This window comes from Alosa pseudoharengus, unplaced genomic scaffold, assembly GCF_046254945.1.
Source record: "Alosa pseudoharengus isolate Yale_2024_CS ecotype anadromous, Long Island Sound unplaced genomic scaffold, YU_APseudo_1.1 YU_APseudo_1.1_scf_16, whole genome shotgun sequence".
NCBI lineage: Eukaryota > Metazoa > Chordata > Actinopteri > Clupeiformes > Clupeidae > Alosa > Alosa pseudoharengus.
In genome coordinates this window covers 27,280,981-27,303,442 of record NW_027468630.1, presented here as the reverse complement: position 1 = coordinate 27,303,442, position 22,462 = coordinate 27,280,981, and the positions used below count along the sequence as shown (strand labels likewise).

At 41.0% G+C, this 22,462-nt stretch overlaps 1 protein-coding gene and 1 non-coding gene across 2 annotated transcripts; one reads left to right on the top strand and one right to left on the bottom strand.

Moving 5' to 3' along the window:
• Positions 1-43: 43 nt before the first annotated feature.
• On the top strand, positions 44-116 carry trnaa-agc (transfer RNA alanine (anticodon AGC)). Its single transcript has one exon. It is a non-coding gene; the product is annotated as a tRNA-Ala (tRNA).
• Positions 117-9,960: 9,844 nt separating this feature from the next.
• On the bottom strand, positions 9,961-18,635 carry spmip2 (sperm microtubule inner protein 2). Its single transcript, XM_076286615.1, has 5 exons — positions 18,557-18,635; positions 18,200-18,429; positions 17,470-17,528; positions 16,684-16,807; positions 9,961-10,047 (listed from the first exon to the last, which is right to left on the bottom strand). Exons 1-5 carry the CDS (start codon positions 18,633-18,635, stop codon positions 9,961-9,963), a joined length of 579 nt encoding a protein of 192 aa, XP_076142730.1.
• Between the last annotated feature and the right edge of the window lie 3,827 nt (positions 18,636-22,462).

Genomic DNA, 22,462 nt, shown 5'->3' with positions numbered 1-22,462 from the left:
GGCCAGTGTTACAAAAAAATGTCCAACCGTAGCGCTCCGGCGTGGGGAATTAGCTCAAATGGTAGAGCGCTCGCTTAGCATGCGAGAGGTAGCGGGATCGATGCCCGCATTCTCCAATATTTTCAATTTCCCTTCTAATGTTTTCCCCATGTAGCCAGAGTAAACGTTTTAAGTTTTATCTGGCATACGTGACAGGCGTACAAATCGGCTGACATTGCTTTAGGCTACACACGGGTGATGAGGCGTTTATGCGTTTATGCCACCCAAAGGTGGATTTTACACATGCACTTTTCTGGACCAGTGAGTGACATTTGGGTAATTTTCTGCGGCACACCTGATGATCTCTCACGGCACACTAGTGTGCCCCGGCACAGTGGTTGAAAAACACTGATCTAAACCAAGCGAGTGCTGAGTCTTTGATGCCTTCAAATTTTCAAGCCTAAGTAGTATGTCATTGTCTATGGTGTCAAAGGCAGCGCTGAGGTCCAGGAAGACCAGTATCGAAGGCTAGGTTTTTTGAGGGAGGGCTTAATAACAGATGTCTTAAACGACTGCAGTACATGCCCTGATAGCATTGAATTATTTATAATCTAGAGCAAAACATTATCCAGGAAGGGGAGAGCAGTCTTAAGAATTCGAGTAGGAATAAGGTTTAGTAGACTAGTTGTAGTAGTAGACTAGTAGATTTTGATGAGGAAATTGTGGAGGTGAGATCTAATATGTTGTGTATATGTAAATGAATTAAATGTTGTTTGAGGTCTCATCTGTGATTCTGTGATTTTGCTATCTTTCAGCAATGGAGTAGCCTATGTGTATTTGGTGAAACTGATTTGTTATTGATCTTATCTCTAATTGTTTGACATACAATCATAATACTGACATACAATCATAATGTTAAAAATAAGAAAATAACTGTTTTGTGAACTTTATTCAACATAGCCAGTGATTTAGGCGAAATGTATGGTGTTAATTATAGTGAAATATACAAATTCACAGAAATAGGGTTAAAACAGGTAAAAAAAAATGGAGACATAATTTTTCTCCATGTTCAATGACCTCTAAAGACAGTCCAACCACTCTCCAAAAATTAACATTTCAATCCCACAGAAACCACATAGGCCCCCTGACTAATATGGGCATGACCGTTTTTTCTGAATTGATATGAACCCCGCAGTTCTCTCTGAACTAAATACTCAGTGTAGCCTACTGGACCCATTAATTGAATGTATTTGGTAAACAATTTTCAACCACAGTTGCAGATAGGCCTATAATTTATAATCCAAACAAGTTCATTAATTTAGCCTATTTAAACGTATTTTTCTTACACAGCATGCTTTAAGTTTTTTGTCATAGACCTACCTTGACAGTTTCAACTGCGGTCATGCGGAGCCATTATATGAGAGTGGGACGTGTCCCACCCCAAAATTGTTAGTTTGGATACCAGTGCTGTCTTCAGCATCTGTTTAGTCATTGAATTCTCCCATTTGCGCGTAAATCGTGCATAATCTTTCTTTTTTTTTTTTTTACATGCAGTTCACATTCTCCCGCTTGTCACACACACAGCGCCAAGCCCACTGGCGGCACGGGGATATGCCTACTGTAGCCTACGTCCCCCGCAGCGTTGAAGAGAGGGCCCTCACTTTTGATAAAGAAAAATAATAACCTATGTTTGCCAAATAAATAATAACCTACGCTAGGCTAAGTACATTAACAGCATCACGTCATGGTAGGCTATCAAAAGCATGAGATTTTTAATTTAGTTTTGGACTGTTTGATTATATTGCTAAATGTTGGGACTGATGGGCACTGAAATCTACATTACGTTTCATGTAGTTGCGTCAGTCCTGCCAGGCCCAGTGGAGACTGCGTTCATGACGCTCTCAGAGCATGACGTGCGGAGAGCATTTAGGAGCGTGAACACCAGGAAAGCGGCAGGTCCAGATGGCATTCCTGGACGAGTATTCAAAACCTGCGCAGATCAACTTGCTCCTGTATTCACCTAAATATTCAACCTCTCTTTGGCTCAGTCAACTGTACCAACATGTTTTAAAATATCAACAATTGTTCCTGTTCCAAAGAATTCCCATCCTGCTGGCCTGAATGACTACTGTCCCAGTTGCTCTGACTTCTATAGCCATGAAGTGCTTTGAGAGGTTGGTCAAAAATTACATCTGCTCATCATTGACCCTAAATCTAGATCCCTTGCAGTTTGCATATCAGACTAATAGATCTACTGATGATGCCATCAATTGTATACTGCATACTGCATTAGCCCACTTTGATAACAGGGCAGGGAATTATGTGAGAATGCTGTTTATAGATTTTAGCTCAGCATTTAATACAATCAAACCTGTATTACTACTCACTAAGTTGGAAGATCTTGGACTGAATTCATCTCTGGGTAAATGGATTTTTAACTTCTTGATGGTAGACCTCAGGCCGTGCGGGTGGGTAGTCACATCTCATTGTTGTATTCCTTCTACACATATGATTGTACAGCAGTACATGATTCTAACATCATTGTCAAGTTTGCTAATGACACAGCAGTAGTTGGCCTCATTTCAAAGAACAATGAGCAGGCTTACTTGAGTACATGTAGACATGTTATCTAACTGGTGCAGTAGACATGTTATCTAACTGGTGCCAGGAAAACAACCTCCTCCTGAATGTTACGAAGACCAAGGAGATGTTTATAAATTTCAGGCGTGATCAGCATAAGATGTATCAACCACTTATGATCAATGACTCAAGTAGAAAGGGTAGAGAGTTTTAAATATCTTGGGAGTCCATATTACTGAAGACCTGACTTGGACCAAGCACATTAATTCACCGGTGAAAAAGGGTCATCAGCGTCTTTTCCACCTCAGACGCCTCAAGTACTTCAAGCTACCTCAACAACTACTGAAGAACTTTTACAGAACCACCATTGAAAGTGTTATCACTGGGCAGAGCCGGACAGTAACGGAGTACATTTACTTGAGCACAGTACTTGAGTACAATTCTGAGGGATCTGTACTTTACTCGAGTATCATTTTTGGGGAATACTCATGACTTTACTCAAGTACATTTGCGAGGCAAATATTGTACTCTTTACTCCACTTTATTTCAGGACTCCATAATTGTGAGTACCTGTTACTTCTTCTAAAAAAAAAGGAAAAAAGAAAAATCTCGGAAACCCTCAATTTGTTGTTTCCCTCTCAAACGTGATTGGATTGTGCAGGCGCCACTGATTGGCCTATCAGCAATCACCTTCAGCTTTCCGCCAAAGTCAACTCCAGGTCAGATTTAGATAAGAGACGAAACCATGGAGGAAACAACGGATGAAGATGCAGCAGGTCCATCCCGGGAATGTGCCAACCTGTGGCCCCTCGCCTGACTATTTCAATTTTCTGAACAAGTTAATGATAGTTTTCGCTTCAAGTGTTTCAATTACAAAATAGTATTTTGTATTTGGAATACGTATTTTAAATACATGTATTATAAATACTGCCCATCCCTGGCAACATGGTAAAAAGATGAAAATTACTTGATTTTACTTTCAATTCCTTTTACATTCTCCAAGGTATTAACATTAACATTTTTCATAACTCCATGTAGGACGATTCTGTACATAAATGTAAGCACTGTGGCAGTAGTAATGCAATATTTAGAAAATGTACTCTTGTACTCTTGATACTCAAGTACTTTTAAAAACAAGTACTTCAGTACTTTTACTTAAGTAGAAATATGACTGTTGTACTTTTACTTGTACTTGAGTAAAATTTAGCAAAGGGTATCTGTACTTTTACTCAAGTAATGAAGCTGTGTACTCTGTCCGCCTCTGTCACTGGGAGTATAACAGCTTGGTATGGAAATAGCACTAAGCTAGACCGTAAAGCTCTGAAGAGAGTAGTGAGATCAGCTGAACGTACCACCAGAAGTGCCCTACCCAACCTACAGGAAATTTACATAAGGAAATGTCAGTCGAGAACAAGAAAAATGATCAGGGATCCCAGTCACCCCAACAACTGCCTCTTCTCTATCCTACGGTCTGGGAAACGTTACCGCTGCCTGAAGTCCAACACGGAGAGAATGCGGAAAAGTTTTTACCCGGCTATCAGGATTCTAAATGAGGATTGTAGCAGGAGCACCAGCATACCCAACACTTTGCACTTTTCTTTCTTTATTCTTCTCCCTTTATATATATATATATATATCCTTTGCACAGTCTTGGAGTCAGTGGAACAAGCATTTCACTGCATTTATAGGCTACCTGTATAATGTAGCCTGTGAGACAAATACACATTTGAATTTGAGTTGAAAGTGTGTCGGGTTCTTGCAAGACAAAACATCCGCTTTCATGCATTCATTGAACGTGTGCTGCAATGGAAACCTCATTGCGTGGCCAAGTAGCCTATTGAGTTATTTTAAAATTATGCATGATTTACTTTTTATTAAATTCGTAGACAGTAATGCCTCAAGTCGTGGGAACAATTGTGTTTGTGTTCAGCCTCAATTGACTGAACTTGAGAGCGACGTGTTGGAGACCCAGCTGGGTCTAAATCAGTGGCCAAATGCGTGCAAGAGTTGTATAGCCTACATAAGAAACACCAAGTTTTTTGGGGTGCTCCTCCTAAAACGAGTACGCTCTGTCGCACGTAAATGACAGAAGGGAGAATTCTGGCAGGATGAAATATGCGTAGTTACACGTTTTTTTTTTTTACTTTACGCACGCACATGGGTTAATTCCCCCCCCTTAGCGTTTTGTTGTGCCTACAGTGTTGGGAGTAACGCGCTACAAAAGTGGCATGTTGTAGGCCTAATTTGCTGTAACGTGGTAGGCTAACGTAATGCATTACAAAAAAAGGTAAATATTTTACTCGGGACAAACTACAGTAACGCGCGTTAATGCATTTAACCCGAAATGATGTGGTAGCCTATTTTGTTTTTATACGCTCACAAATTCGCCAACAACGCCGCGAGATCAGCAGAGGAGAGAAAAAAAAAACGCGCAAATAGTAGAATGTTATCTCCTGTCAGGCCTAGGCTAGACTAGCCTACTTCAAGATGATGCAGGCAGAATATTCATTCATATCACGGAGGTAGGCCTCTGGCGCTGGGTGGACTTAAAAAAACAGTCTGGATTAAACAAGTTAAAGCAGATACATTACATACCTTCCAAAATCGCCTGTTTTCCGTTGTATGTTGACAGCTGCTGGACTGGATGGTGGAAGAATAACGATTTTATTTTTTTACTCTCAATTAACTGCAGCTGTGTGTCACTGGAGTTCATTAAGCCCGTACTACCACTGGAGGAGGGACCGCTCATAAACTCCCCTTAATTGTTGCAAATATATTTGCGACTTCCGAACAGTTTTTGTGAGTGCTACAGATAGGCTACTTTGTTAATATTTGGGAAACTGCGAGTAAGGGACTGCGACTGTTCTTCATGTAGGTTGCTAAAGTGCCGCGAGGGCGCAGCAAATGAACTTCAGAAACAATATTATCTTTAAAGGAACACGCCATCCAATGTCAGTAGTAATATATGTTCTTACCTTAACTTTCACGAGTTGAGTCATACCTCTCCCGTGTCTGTACGTGCACTCAAACGCTCTGGTGCGCGGCGCGAATGTGTTAGCATGTTGCTATGCTAGCGGGCTCAGAGGTAGCCAGACGTAGTCAAAAACATCCACGTTTTCCCGACTTAAAAATGAAACGTGGAGATTTTCCAAGCGAATAAACATGAGAACTACAGTGTGGCGCAATAGCACTTGGGAGTACTTTGACCTATAGGTAGTAATATTAATTAACACCTAATTGTAGATCCTATCCACCACAGAGTTTAGAATCCATGCTTGATCGACCCCTCAGCCTCCCCCTCTCTGAGCGAGAGCACACACACTAGAGATGCGCTGATGGGCTATTATTTCAACCATAACTGCATAGCAAAACTTATCATCCATCAGCACCAAAGTTTTTTGACCAATTTTTAAAACCGCACCAGCCCACCATCCGCTGGTTGTTTTAATGTATATGGGTGATGCAGCGCAGCTTTGGTCACATCCTTCTACAATTTTATCATTGTAATAAAAAACGCAATTTGCCACATAATTTCAACATGCTGCTGGCCTACTAATTAATGCCTATTGTACTTTATTTTTTGCAAAAATAAATAAATCCTTGATAAAACTAGATGTACCGCAGAGCGGTACAAAATATGACCGCCGCCCAGTCCAGCACATTTTTTCCACAAAAAGAAATCACGCTGAAAGGCCTATATGATTCTAACTGTCTCACTAAATTGCATTATCCACACTCAATTCTCACTGGTATCTGCTAGACAACAAGTCCCAAAACATGATTAGTTCATAGATTTCACATGTAAAATTCATTTTATACAACCCCACCTCCATCTTGCCTGTTCATAATTCTGAGAAATTCTTGATTGTTTGTGTTATGTTTATGTTATGTGTGTGGGTGTGTGTGTGTGTGAGTGTGTGTGTGTGTGCGTGCTTGTGTGTGTGCCTGCGTATGTGCCTGAGCATGGAAGCGTACATATGTCTACTGTGTGAGTATATGTCATACGTATGATTACGTATGATTACAATGTGTGTGTGTGCGTGTGTATCTGTTTGTGCACATGTGTGCACATGAAATGGGTTAACATGACCCCTGGAGGCAAATATACGGAAAAAAAATGGTCATCCTAGGCCCTACAGTTCTCAAGATATTCACAGAGAACTGTGTCTGGCCTACCCTCCTTTCGGGGGGTCCAGTCCAGCGGGGGGGCTACAGATCAAAACGAAAAATGACGGTTCCATGCTATCCATGTGGGGGTACATGCCCACCAAGTTTTGTGTACCCCAGTCTTTCAGTGTCCCGGGAATCCTTGTTGGTGTACGTCACTAAATGTACACATAAATTATTTTATTGTAAGGCCCCCCATGAACGAAAGTACACAAAACTTGGCATGCATTCGGAGGGTGTCATAATGATCCTACACTTTCAATTTCGTGCAGTTTTGACCATGTCAGCCAGAGATATTGTGATGAAAACACCTACATTTTTGCTTTTTAATTTTTAACTAGGTGGCGCTATACATGAAATAAGTGGTAATGGGATGGGTTGACATGGCCCCTTGAGATCAACATACAAAAAAAAGGTGGACCTCCTAGGCCCTACGGTTCTCGAGATATTCACAGAAAACTGTCTCCGGCCACCTACAGGCCAGTTGGTGTATAGTAACATAAATTAATTTATTGTGTGGCCCCCCATGAACGGAATTCCACGAAACTTGGCGTGCATTCAGAGGGTGTCATAATGATCCTACACTTCCAATTTCGTGCAGTTTTGACTATGTTAGGTCACAGATACCTGCGATTACAACACCTAATTTTTACTTTTTTGTGTTTAACTAGGTGGCGCTATACATGAAATGAGTGGTTATGGAATGGGTTGACATGGCCCCTTGAGATCAACTTACAAAAAAAAAATGGTCCTCCTAAACCTTACGGTTCTCGAGATATTCACAGAAAACTGTGTCTGCCCTACCCTCCTTTCGAGGGGTGCAGTCCAGCGGGGGGGCTACAGATCAAAACGAAAAACGATGGTTCCATGCTATCCATATGGGGTTACATGCCCTACATTACTTGAAAACGGCCCTGAAGTCGGGAAAACGTGGATATTTTTGATTACTTCTACGTCTGGCTACGTCTGAGTCCGCTAGCATAGCAACATGCTAACACATTTGCGCCGCGCACCAGAGCGTTTGAGTGCACGTACCGACACGGGAGAGGTATGACTCAACTCGTGAAAGTTAAGGTAAGAACATATATTCCTACTGACATTGGGTGGCGTGTTCCTTTAAGCTCACGACATTCAGACTGGCACAAAAAGTGAAGCATCCCGAAGCTCCCGATAGCCAGGGATGGATTACTGCACGGGCCTACCGGGCCCAGGCCCCCAAGGGGTCAGGGGGCCCTGAAGCCCAAGCCTTTGCATGGAATCATTGCCTCAATATCAACAAATCAGGATGTAGGCTATGAATCTGATTGAATTTAGTATTGGCCATCCCCAAAATGCACCAGAATACAGGAAATCACATCAAACTAATTAAAAAAAATGTAATTCCCACATATACGACAATAAGTGGGGGGCACTTAAAACATCTGGGCCCAGGGGCCCGAAAGTTTATAATCCGCCCCTGCCGATAGCCACTCCGGTGCTGCATTCAAAGCATTAAATAACTTAATTTAACAGATATTGCAACTGCATGGTTAACTATACCATGCGGTTATTAAAGCTGGTTCCGAATTAGTCATTGAATTAATAGCTTTATTTTGTTATATAGAAGTATTTAAATAACCTGTTAAAAATGTACAAGAATTCAGGAAATTGCGTCTAGTCCAAAACAATTTTTTTGGGGGGAGGACCCCCAAACCCCCCGCTGAAATGTCCCACCCACTTTCAGAATGCCTCCGATGCCCATGACTGCGGTGTTCATTTTAGGACATCCTCAGATCTCAGACTCAGGTGTCATTACACTTTTTGATCTGACACTTGACTTTCATAGACTTGACAGATTTTTCTGAGACGGACGACTTGGTCAGAAGAGGCCATTTTTTCCGAGACCTGTTTAAAGATGACAGGTTTTTCTGAGACTGACTTTTAGGCTACTTTGATGCCAATTCGTCTGTGACCTGATGTCACACCACCTGTGATGACAGTGTCCCCTGCCCTGGCGCCTCCCCACTGTCCAACGGTCCATCAGGCGACCGGGTGTGTGAGCCCCCTTCGCATGACCGTCCCCCAGACGTCAGTGAGAGTCTCTGTAGAACTGCATCTCAGGTGTGGGAAAGTTGGTATGCTCCTTCATTCCGGTTTACAGTTCGGGGGCACACTTTTGGATATCCACTGCTTCAGCAATCCAGTATTTGTTGCTTTCTGTTCGGATGATCTTGGCCTCCTTCCAGTTCATGATGTGGTTTTCCCTTTTGCAGTGGTCTGAGATGGTCGATTTGAGATTCTCATGCTCTGCCTTTTCTTTTTCACACGTGTGTGCATGTGTGTGTGCGTGTCTGTGTGTGTGTGCATGCGTGTGTGTACACGTGTGCGTGCGTGTGTGTGTGTCTGTGCATGTGGATGTGTGTGTGTGTGTGCATGCTTGTGTGTCTGTGCGTGTGGATGTGAGTGTGTGTGCGTGTGTGTGGATGTGTGCATGTGTGTTTGTGTGTGTGTTTGCGAGAAAGAGGGGGTTGCAAATCACAAAGGACTGGTTATGGGCTAAGTTGATGCGGGCCCTTGAGACCAACATACAATAAAAGTTTTGCCATCCTGGGTGCCATGGCTCGGGGACGGGGGGGTTGATAGTGGCCCCCGGGGACCAAACAAAATTTTTCCGTAAAATCCTAGTGGGGCTTCATGCCCACCAATTTCATGTGCCCCAGTGTTTCGGTGTCCCGGGAATCGTTGACCAAAAAATCAGGAAGTAGATGACGGCGGAAAAAAAAAAAAAACTTTGACAATCCCTACAACATCACGACTCCTCTGAAGATGACAGCAGAATCAGCAGTCTAAACTGTCAAGGTATGATAAAACACTTAAAAAACACTTCTAAGATATATGTATGCCTACTATTTACATAGGCTAAACACAATCTCACTTACCAAAACAAATTTTGCACTGTGATGCATAAAATGTACCTGTCAAATAGGCTATGTGTCTGAAACAAATCTTAGGCTACAGTAAAACAGCTGTAGGCTATAGCAGATAATTGTAGGAGTTAAGATTGTATAGTAAACACAGTGGCCCTAGTAAGAATGCACCACTCATTTCTCAAGAACTCATTTATTTCTATGTGGCCCAAAAATTGAACACACAGGAAAGGTTTGTGAAACTGATATTTTGATATTTGATTCCTACACAGAAGCATCTTTGTTTATCGCCATGGTGAAGCTGGGTCTGCTTAGCTTTTCCTTTTGCTTATCTGCTGGCGACTATCTGAGGGAGGACCACGCTGCTGGGCTGGGATGACGGCCTACCAATCTCCTTTCTCTGGGCATAGCGTTTCTGTTGGGGAGAGAGGGAGACAGACAGAGAGAGGGAGTGAGTGAAGGAGTGAGGGAGGGAGAAAAGGAGATAGAATGAGTTTATGATTGAGGAAAAGAGAGAGAGAGAGAGAGAGAGAGAGAAGGAGAGAGAGACTGAATGAGTGAGAGAGAGAGTGAGGCTGTGTGAACGAGGCAGGAAGAAAGGGAGTGTAACGTGAACACACACACGTTTAGTTGTTAAGCCATTTTCCTGCTTTAACCTTTGTGTATGTGTGTGTGTGTTTGTTTGTGTTTGTGTGAGTGTGTGTTTATGTGTCTGTGTGTGTGTGTGTGTGTGTGTGTATTGGGGTGACCTATTTAACCCTTGTAAGGTGTTCATATTTTTGTTACTCAGCTAATGTTCCCAGGTCTACCACATAATTAGGCTTTTAAATATAGACATCATTTATGGTTCATATTTGCCATTTACCCCTGTGAGATCACATTTATGATCATATGATCATTTTTGTTTTCTGTGAGAAAACAAGGAAATTCAATTAAATAAAGGTAAAAAATAGAAACAAGATTTCTTACAACTTAATCAGAACAGGTGAAAGTGCTTGAAATGTAACAATTTTGTAACTTTGTGTGGGAAAAGCAGGTGCAGAAAGACCACATTCCCGCACACAGACACCTACACTTAGACACATGCACAGATGCACAGACACACAGACACAAACACACACATCAGGCCCAGTTAGGAGGACACAGGTACATAGGTACATAGCATTTTTTATGTTCTTCACAGAAAATGAGCCAAGGTCAATGAGTTTGAGTTAGAAGAAATAATAAATAGCATATTTATTACGCAGAACGGCCTACAGTGAAATGGTGTGTCATCACATAGCCTAACAAAGAATTGACTTCACCAAATTTCACTTTTGCTTTGAGGTTTGTTTATCAAGAGTCAAGACGTGCTTAAGGTGTGTAGATTCATAACTTAAAAACTCAGTGTTGAGAAAGAATGTTTCAATGGCAGGTGCTTCTCATAATATCAATTGATCTATGCTAACGAGACTGACACCTGCAGCTTCGAATACAGTAGAGAGATTGGCATAACAATGCCAACATCCATTACAAACCAATCAAAAGACAGGAGAATATAAACTATGCTGATTGACAATAATGCAGACGACATCTGTGCAAATGTGTGGATGACTTTGGTCAAGTTGGAAAGAAATGGACAGATACGAACAAAGTAGGCTATGGGATTATGACTTCACGTTAAAACTGAAGATGCAGTCGGTAAGCTCCAATATCCAAAGTGGTTGATTATAACAGGATTTTCCCTATTTAGCAATGTAGCCTCATGGATAAGGTAATGTTGGGAAACATCTGCTTGATACCTGACGAAGACCTCTGGTCGAAACGTTGTAGCCCAATGGGTCTATCCATTTGTCTCGTAAATCCCCCGCCCGAGTTGGAAAGTGTAAATTACCCAGCTTTCTTGCAGCATTTCACAGAGGCACACCCCCTTTAACTCGGTGCTCCTGAGGTGGCCGTACGACCTTATGACAAACATGGCTGCGCCCATAGTTGAGATTAGCCTGGCTAACGTCAGACCTCATCTCATTGAGGTGGGGTCTGGGAACTAGACATTCATTTTCTCGTATTTGAAATGTGGTTTACGAATGCCCAGAGCCGTTTATTGGGCACTACGAATGTCTATCAAATGCGTCTGTACGTAGCTCATAACAGCTTCGGTGTGTCGTCATCGTCTTGCTGCCCTACCTCCGTTCTGTGATTGGTTCCTTCGTTGAGCTGAAAACGAAGTCCATAGAATCCAGGCTGGCTAGCAGCGTGAATAAAATCGCGCGCGTAGGGCAGCATGGGAAAACCCAGGCTAAGTTGAGATGAGATGACATGTATTTTCTTTGTTTTTGTACTGTGTTGGTCGTTTTAATGTCGATTACATTGCTGCTTCAACCCGGTCACCAATTCATGCATTGCACGTTCTTGCTGTGCGTGCAATACAATGTAACGATTTGTTTTTGAGCCGGTTTGCTAAAGAGGCTAATGTAGCACAAAACAATAACAATGACTAGCCTGCTAATGCGCCTCGTGGCTCAAGAGAAATGCGACAGCACTTGTTGAAATTGAAATAGGCGAAATTTAGTTACTTTTTAAAAAAATTTTTATTATTAATTCACATTGACCATACCCAACAAGGGAGAATAAGGAACGTGTTCTCGTGTTCTGGACATTTGTCCAGCTGCTGCCCTGGTGGCATCATGTTCTTTTCAGAAAGACTACAAACCCCAGCGTTCGCGCTAGCAACTCATTCGTACATGTCGTACGGGTAGGCGTACGAGACTAATGGATAGCCCCATAATAAAACACTCTCGGAGAGATACACTCTGGGTATCTCTTTATTTTTTCATATGTTGGCTCAGCCTTATAGGCTACCCAGCACCTGTTTCATTTTTTGTAGATTTGTGTGCACTTTCATTCAATGTCAGGAAATATGCCAGGGTGTGACACTGTAATGGGGAAAAACAAGCCCTATCAGCATATTAAGCACCATATTTGATACTGTAATGTTAATTTGTAAAGTTCTGTGTAACCTACATGTATTTAGAACTAGGCCTACAGTAGTGTTAATTTCGTCAGACGAGACGAGAGGAAATATGTTCGTCAACAACCGTTTTTTTCATGACTAAGACGAGACGATGACGAGACGGCAGTAATGTCCTGAAACACTGACTAAGACTATCTTAAGATGCATTATTGTTGACGAAAAAAGACGATACTAAAATGTTTTGCATGAAATAAAAACTAAGATAAAATCTCTCTTCATTTTCGTCTACAAAATGAGAAGACAGAATATCTAGCTGTTACGTTTTCAAAATATTCCGAATGAGTTCATACGCAACAGCTTTCCTGTAGGCTAGTCTACGTGCTGTTGCTGCAACCCTGTGGCTGCAACACGAAACTACATGGAACAAGAACACTGGAGATTTTCTGCCAGAGTTAGCAAGCTAACTACCTAAGCTTTATGCCACAATGCTACATACCCAGAAGTTGAAGCTTCTCTCATACAAATTAACATCCCCCAGAATGTCCACACGAAAATGTTCATCATGTAATCTCAACTATTTAACTAGTTAGACTGATGATAAAAAGTTTGCTAGCAAGTAAGCTAATATGGAAAGTTCGCTAGCAAGTTAGCTATGGCTAAGATGTAGTGTTAATTTTGTCGCCTATTTTTAATTTAGTCTTAGTCTTAGTCTTAGTCTTGTGACAAAATGTCCTTTTTAGTCTTTGTCATATTTAGTCATTCAAATATCATTTTTGTTAGTCAAGTTTTAGTCGACTAAAAGTCTCATCATTTTAGTCTAGTTTTAGTCAAAAGAAAACTAAAGGTATCTTAGTCTTAGTCAGTTTTAGTCAACACATTTTAGTCTTTTTTTATAACAAATTATTTCTGATTACCATTTGAGTCAAATAGTGTTTCACACATCTCAATTTTCCAACAATATTGTGTGTCCACAGGGCTACTCGTCTGTTATAATTACTCATTCTGATTTTTTGTCAGTCAGTATGTTTACATGCACAGGTAAGTCGAGCTACAGTTATAGCTCGGCTGGGATTTGACCATAGACAGTAAAAGATTTGACTGGACCACTGTCATATTCGTAGACCAGTGTTTCTCAAAGTGTGGTCCGGGAATCACTGGTGGTCCGCAAACTATCCCAAGTGGTCCGCGAGCAGACGTGGTAAAATATAATATAGATGAGTTGTTTGCAATATTGAACCAACTTGTATGTAAAAACAGTTCTGCAACACTGTCTATGTAAGATATGCCAGTTTAAATCATACAGTATGAATCCACACAATAAGCAAAGTGCAAAGACAATAAGCAAGGTGGTTCAGTGAGTAGGCCTATAGTGTAGACTAATTATAGGCTACTGTTGAAGTAGGTCTAATCTTTTTTTTTTTTAGCTAGGGTTAGTTAAGTGGTCCTGAAACTGAAAAAGTTTGAGAAACAGTCGTAGACCAAAGTATTAATGTTTTACTCCGCCTCGCTAGGTGGCGATATGCGCCCAAACACAACACATTCCCCAAACAGACTCTCCATCTTAGCCATAGCTAACTTGCTAGCGAACTTTCCATATTAGCTTACTTGCTAGCAAACTTTGCATCATCAGTCTAACTAGTTAAATAGTTGAGATTACATGATGAACATTTTCGTATGGACATTCTGGGGGATGTTAATTTGTATGAGAGAAGCTTCAACTTCTGGGTATGTAGCATTGTGGCATAAAGCTTAGGTAGTTAGCTTGCTAACTCTGGCAGAAAATCTCCAGTGTTCTTGTTCCATGTAGTTTCGTGTTGCAGCCACAGGGTTGCAGCAACAGCACGTAGACTAGCCTACAGGAAAGCTGTTGCGTATGAACTCATTCGGAATATTTTGAAAACGTAACAGCTAGATATTCTGTCTTCTCATTTTGTAGACGAAAATGAACAGAGATTTTATCTTAGTTTTTATTTCATGCAAAACATTTTAGTCTAGTCTTTTTTCGTCAACAATAATGCATCTTAAAATAGTCTTAGTCAGTGTTTCAGGACATTACTGCCGTCTCGTCATCGTCTCGTCTTAGTCATGAAAAAAAAGGTTGTTGACGAACATATTTCCTCTCGTCTCGTCTGACGAAATTAACACTACTAAGATGGAGAGTCTGTTTGGGGAATGTGTTGTGTTTGGGCGCATATCGCCATCTAGCGAGGCGGAGTAAAACATTAATACTTTGGTCTACGACAGTGTTTCTCAAACTTTTTCAGTTTTAGGACCACTTAACTAACCCTAGCTAAAAAAAAAAAGATTAGACCTACTTCAACAGTAGCCTATAATTAGTCTACAGTATAGGCCTACTCACTGAACCTCCTTGCTTATTGTCTTTGCACTTTGCTTATTGTGTGGATTCATACTGTATGATTTAAACTGGCATATCTTACATAGACAGTGTTGCAGAACTGTTTTTACATACAAGTTGGTTCAATATTGCAAACAACTCATCTATATTATATTTTACCACATCTGCTCGCGGACCACTTGGGATAGTTTGCGGACCACCAGTGATTCCCGGACCACACTTTGAGAAACACTGGTCTACGAATATGACAGTGGTCCAGTAAAATCTTTTACTGTCTATGGTCAAATCCCAGCCGAGCTATAACTGTAGCTCGACTTACCTGTGCATGTAAACATACTGACTGACAAAAAATCAGAATGAGCAATTATAACAGACGAGTAGCCCTGTGGACACACAATATTGTTGGAAAATTGAGATGTGTGAAACACTATTTGACTCAAATGGTAATCAGAAATAATTTGTTATAAAAAAAGACTAAAATGTGTTGACTAAAACTGACTAAGACTAAGATACCTTTAGTTTTCTTTTGACTAAAACTAGATTAAAATGACGAGACTTTTAGTCGACTAAAACTTGACTAACAAAAATGATATTTGAATGACTAAATATGACAAAGACTAAAAAGGACATTTTGTCACAAGACTAAGACTAAGACTAAATTAAAAATAGGCGACAAAATTAACACTAGCCTACAGCCAACATCAAGCAATATTCTGTTTCACCTTGTAGTGGCGCGCGACCTTAATGCAGCCCTTGGTAGCGCGTAGCTGGAAAGGTGCTTAAGTCAGTGGCAGAATGCGCGCAAGAGTTGTATACATAAGAAACGCTCAGATTTTGGGGTTGCTCCTCCCAAAAGACGTAACTCCGTACATCGTGCTTAAATGACAGATTTAAGTGAAGGGGAGAATTCGCGCAGGCTGGAGAGCACGTAGTTACGCACTTTTTTTGACTTACATACCCTTACTTAGGTACATGGGAGAATTCGTATGTAAGAACAGAGATGGGAGATGGCAACAAAGTGGGAGTGTTGTGCACCCCCTGCCACGGCTTTGAGTAAACAGCCACAGCCCAATGTGTCAGCCTGCTGTTGAGTGTAAAAAGGGTTGAGAGGTTAACTTACAATCTGATGGATTTCAAACAAGAACATAGTGTCACTAAGTTCAAACAGTATTTGCGCATCTACTGCTTTTGAAGCAAACTTGTTGCATTGTAACAATCCATCTTACGCGGGCGGATTAGAATGCCTAAGTGGAAGAAATTAACTACATAAACGGAATGATTCATGTTACTTGTGTTACTCTTTTTCTTTCCTTTGGGTGATGTATGTAGTTTTAATGTAAGATGACAAGTGGAGTGGACATTAGTGTAAAAATGGGCTATATGCCACACTTTTATTTCTCTAAAAGGGTGCCATACCTTTATCTAAGCTTAACATAAATTTAAAGATTTTAATGTTGCACAATGCAAGACATTATCACTTCAATAAATAGGCTGACTGGATGACATGGTGACACCATCAGTGTTAGTGAAGGCAAACCTTGATTGACTAAGTGAGTAATAGTTGATGAGTAAGTCAATTATTGAGTGAGTGAATAATTGAGTGAGTGAATGATTGAGTGAGTGAATGCATGGGAGTAGGTGAGTAGGTGAGTCATGGTCATCTTACACCCGGTGTCTGTGTGTTTGTTTCTTGGGGTCTGTTTGACCTGACAGGAAACCTGAGCCCGTTGTGGTCACCTTACCCTGTTCAGCTGCCGGAACTCTTGGTTTTCCTCTTGGCAGTAGTTATCATAGAGGCTGTGGGTCCATGCTTGCCGGCCTCGGGCGCCCATGGCCTGCCTGTCCAGAACGTGAGGCGGCACAAACCTGTGTGGGAAACAGGACAGGCAGGAGGTGAATGGACGCAGAGCCAGAGGGCTACAGCATAGGTGTTGCACTGGTTACTGTACTGAGACTCAATCAGCATTCTTGCACGCCACTTGGAAACACTAATCTGTTGCGTGTGCATGTTTGGCCATGTCTGTGCATGCATGCATATACGAGCGGATGGATGCTTTGTGTGCGCGCGTGTGTGTTTGTGCATGTTTGTGTATGTGTGTGTGTGTGTGTGTGTGTGCGTGCGCGAGTGTGTGTGTGCTCAAATACCAGCCTTTGATTTCTGCCATTGAGAACATAGGATACAAATGCCAGCTCATTGTGTTAGTATTTGGTAGCCTAGGTCATGTACATAGGTTGGCGGTCCGTGAACTTTGCATTGGGGGACTATATAAAACTAAGGCCAAGCAGCTAGTGAAGTACTGTTCCATATCAGCAATTATAGGAAGCATGTGTATTTGGAAGAGACGATGCTTCCTATACCCCTGAATCTGTAGACTCATGATAGATAGCTAAACTGCTTTAATCTACTGGATTATTCAGAAGATTTGATTCCAAATGTAACTTGACTTGTAAAGTGGAATCAAATAAAGTATATAAAAAGTGCGCGTGTGTGTGTGTGTGTGTGTGTTCATGTTTGTGTACTGGCCTACCATGGATTCTGGAATCTGTGAGTGATTCTGTCTTCCACTGCTGAGCGAAATTCACCACGCTGTGGGAAACAAATAAAACCTTTAGTCAACAATTCTTAAATAATGTGTCACAGTCACTCAGATGAACAATATATCCTATACCAACCAAACTAACAAGCTTCACCAAGTTAGGATACTCAAATAACAAAGATAGCCACACAAAAAAGAAGTGTAAAGAACCCATTTGAGAGTAAGCATTTAGTTAATTTGACATAATATGTAATAGAGAAATAACTTGGATGCATCTGCTTGCATTCAGTCAAATGAATCAGAATAATGTAGGCTATAGCCTAGCCAACACATGGACATTGTGATATCGTGCTGCTGTTATTTTGGGTAACAATAAGCTCCACTCTCGTCCCTTGATGAGCGTCTGACTTCTATCAAGAAATATGTCACAATCAAGACAGGAATGATTTAATGATGATCTTAGTTCTAACAACAGTTTTTGGGATCTTCGAAAAGTAGATTTATCTATTTAGACCTACCTTATAGCCTAACTTCCCACAGAGTCCCGTTGGTATGGTTATTGTTATGTGGCTATTGTGTTAATTTCTATTGAGTCTATTTAAAAAATGTATTAAGGCATGCCTTTACTCTAAACTGTTAATAATGTTCATGTTATGTTATTTGATGTCACTGTAAGTCGCTTTGGACCAAAGCATCTGCTAAGAGTTACATAAACCATTACCTTAAATCGGTTATCACTGAGCAGAGTTCTGCCGTTCAGGGCACCGCAGTACTGCACGCCCCAGCCCACACCGCCAACATAGCAGTGCTTCGGCAAGGGCGGCGGGGCGCTAGGGGCAGCGCGGAACAGGTAGTTTAGGTCTCCGGTGCTTTCGGGAGATAACGGGCCGATTCCTAAGAATCTAGGGAAGTCCTGTTGCTTGGTTCTATAATCACCTACTCCGTCAGGACCTAAGACACAAATGATGAGGTATTTTCCTCAAAGTTCGTGGGCTATTACATGGGTAAAAAGAGACATTTTAATCTATGGGTTTGAAGACTGAAATGCATGAAAATGTCAAAATGTGCGCAGGCCTACCTGTGAATATAATTCGTTGTCCATAACGTGGCGATTTGTTTGGACTTGATGGGTTAGAGTTGTGCAGAACCCTTGCCATTATCTCCCGAACCCTGCAAGCGCACCCAGCCAACCGAATGTGGTCTCCTGCGTGCAGTGCGCACTCACGGATACACGGGACTCAGGTCTATGCCATTTGCGCGCAAGACAGGGGGCACCCACTGTTGCCATGGTAGTCATTGTTGCTTCTTTATCAACGCAATACAGGAAGTAAATGGATAACTAGGCTACGCAAAGTTACTTGATCCAGAGATGGAAAGGGCAAGGCCGTGTTCTGTCAAGCCATATCCATCGGTCCACATTTAAATTATATAGCCTTTTCTGCTGTTCATTCCTTTTTGCTAAATATTTTTTGTTATTAATGGGTGTGTGTTCATTTTTATGTAGGCTACATTGAACAGCCTATCATTATGTTTTTTTTTTTATTGTCTATTTTATACGGTAGCCTACCCTGGAGGGGTCATTGCAAGATATTTTTTTGGTGTAGGCCCTATTATGCTATATCCACCACGTGCGCTAAATCTTTTTGGTGTATATCAACGCGGACTCAATTTACTAAATTGTGTGCTAATTTGACTAAATTGGGCACAAGTTTTACTCTAAGCACTCATTTTAGTAAATTGTGCTCTCAATTTAGTAGATTGTGCACACATTCTACTAAATTGTGAGCACAATATACTAGATTGTGAACCTTGTCTTGTTGTCAATGTGACAGTTTACTCTGTAAGTATTTTCTAATGTACAATGTGCAAGGCAGCACTATCTATTTTAAAACTACAAAGTTACACATTATTGTGTGTGGAGGGGGGTTGGTTGCAAGACAGTGGATATGTTTCAAAGTGTTTTTCTTTTTGACAGACATTGTAACAGTATACAGAAAACACAGGCTTTCACAGCATTGTGCAATTGAAAAAAGCCAATATACAGTAAAACACCCCTTGGTCAGAGCTGTACATCTTTCTATACATTCTGATGTTACTATTTGTCAGGTCACATTTAGATATGCTAGACAGACTATGACAACTTTCAAAACAATTTGTTTTATGGGGTAGGACTATTCAGCAGGGATCTTTTTGACCAACATGACATTATCCATTGATATTTAAAAAAACAGCATTTGTAGAAAATCAGTTGCATGGATGTAGCCTACTAAAGCATTGCTATTTGTTCGAAATGGGGAGAAACTGCTTCAATAATGTGCACAAGTAATAAGATGATATGGAGTATGAACAAACTGTTTTGAGAATTACCAGATCTGAGAAATGTGCCAAAGCAACTGAGAAAAACAGTATTCTTAATAGCCTACAATGCAATAACGTTAATGAAGTGAATGTATGAAATCTGTTTATGCTCCACATCCCACATCACATCTTTACTGTGCCTTTCTAACGAGAAATAGACACTGTTCCTTTTAGTTCATTTGTTAAGCCAATTATAGTGAAGTGAATTACCATTCACTGTAATAATAAGTCTGATAGCCTATGTAATGAAAGGTTCCACTGACCTTCATTGAAAAAAAATGAACATGAATTAATGTCAGACACACAATTAAGGGGTTTTACTGAGTCTAGGAGGTTGTTAGCAGAATCAAGATTTTCCTTACATGAATAAAGTGTGGTGTTCTTGGACATGCATGCCACTTGTCTGCCTGTGTCATGTCATGCTGTAAGTGCTCTAGCACCCTCAAGTGGCCATGATGGAAATCACACTTTCATCTTAGGAGTTCATAAGTTTGGAGAAAGTTGGTTGCAGTTGCTTGAAGTTGTTTACCACAGTGCTCTCTAGTGGTGATGGAAGGGATTGCAAGATCTCAAAAACAAATGATACACTTCTTTTGTTTAAGGTTAGACTAGCACATAACTGCTTGAGTTTCTCTCAAATCTTGGACTGGGGCATGTCCTATGGGAGAAAACATGATGCAAGTACATCTGAATGGTGTTATCCAATGCATGAAGGTGTGCTGAAATTGTGAAATCATCAACATGTTTCAAAACACTGGAAATCACATAAAATCATGGAAACAGCAACATTTCGGAACCCTGGAGGGGTCATTGCAAGATATTTTTTGGTATATATTCAGAAAAAGTGCAGTAATTTTTCTAAATCATGTGCTCATTTTACTAAATTGGGCATACGTTTTAAATGTAAATTGAGCGCACAATTTAGTAAAACGTGCGCACAATATAATAAAATGTGTGCACGATTTACTAAATTGAGACCACAATTTGGTGAAATGAGCACACAAATTAGTAAAATGGGCACACAATACTAAATTGTGCACACAATATATTAAAATGAGACCACAATTTAGTAAAAATGAGTGCACAATTTACTAAAATGAGCGTACATTTTCTCGATACACAAAAATATCCTGCAATGACACCTCCTGGGTTCCGTACTACAAAACAGCTTGAAATGCAACTCTAACAACAGCTACAAACATGACCTTAAACAGGTGAACATTTTACTCAATTTCATTGAAGGAACACACTTACATTTTGGGAATTAATTTATTTGCCGCCTCCCCCTTAGATGATTCATACACTTCTCATCTCTGTGTGTGCAGTAACTCCGTCTGAAGCACCCAATAGCCTAGCTTAGCATAGCATATTGAGGTGGTTGGAACCTGCTAGCTTTTAGCTCCCAAAAGTCACAAAAGAACTCCAACATTTTTTATTTACATATTGTGACATGTGCAAAATGAGACAGCAATTTTCTAAGTATATACAAACCAGAGCCTTTTAGGGCTCTGATACAAACTATATTCTCATTCAGGTGAAGCACTGCTTGGGATTTGCAGAAGTAACACCAGGTCTTTTCAGATGCTGCCTGCAAATCACTCAGCCCAAGTTACAGTGCTTTGCCTGAATGTCTTAAGTATGTATATGCCTAGAAAATAGCTGTGTCATTTTACATTTGTATTTGTACACATTATAATTATACTAGACACAACATGTTGTGTTGGAGTTCTTTTGTCACTTATGGGAGCTATTAGGCTAGTTGGTGTCAGCCACCTGAGTGAGCTATAGCCTACTAAGCTAGGCTTACGGTATGGTGGGTGCGTCCGACTGAGTTACTGCATGCACAGAGCCAAGATGGGTATGTATCATCTAACTCTGGGGCACACAGAGAATAAGCTAATTTCCAAAAAAGTTGGCATGTACCTCAAAGGTTTGGCTACTTCTCATGGAGAAGGGTGAGGGGCATATTCTTTGCGGCAGTGACACATCACAAAAGTTTGCAATGTTTTCTTGCTTGAGAACAGCATGAAGACAGTTTCTGAACTGCAATGCAATGCATCGGCATACACATCTCAGAGTATAATTACCATGCCTCAAAGCCAGAGGGACACACGCACAAAACACACAAGCCTCTGAGTCCATTCATCTCACAGAGGTTTGTCAGGTCAGCCTTCTGCAAACAAAACAAGTCTTTGTAAAGCTGCACGGCAAGCAGGAGCGGTTCCATTTGTCTGAATGGTTTTGTGTAAAAGACGGAGGCAAATCGCATTAGCCAGCTCTCCGGCAGGCCTCTTGGGCCCACTAATGAGAGAGCTGGTGTGACAGACACAAATGGACCTGAGCTAAATGTGTAATTAATGACTTCTGGGAAGAGCTGAGATGGGAGGTCAGAGAGACAACAGAGCCGAGAATGCCAGATGAGGGATTGTGAAACTAATGAACGCAGGCACAGAAATAAATAGACACTCACACAAATACAGGAGCTCTTCTCGCGCACTAAACCACACAACACAAACAGCCTGCAGAGAGCACTTATGTGCAGTACGCATGAGCACCAACGTAGGGCCGACTACAGCTTCAGTCTCCATTAGCCAGTAGGGGAGTGTTTGGGCTACAGCTTCAGTCT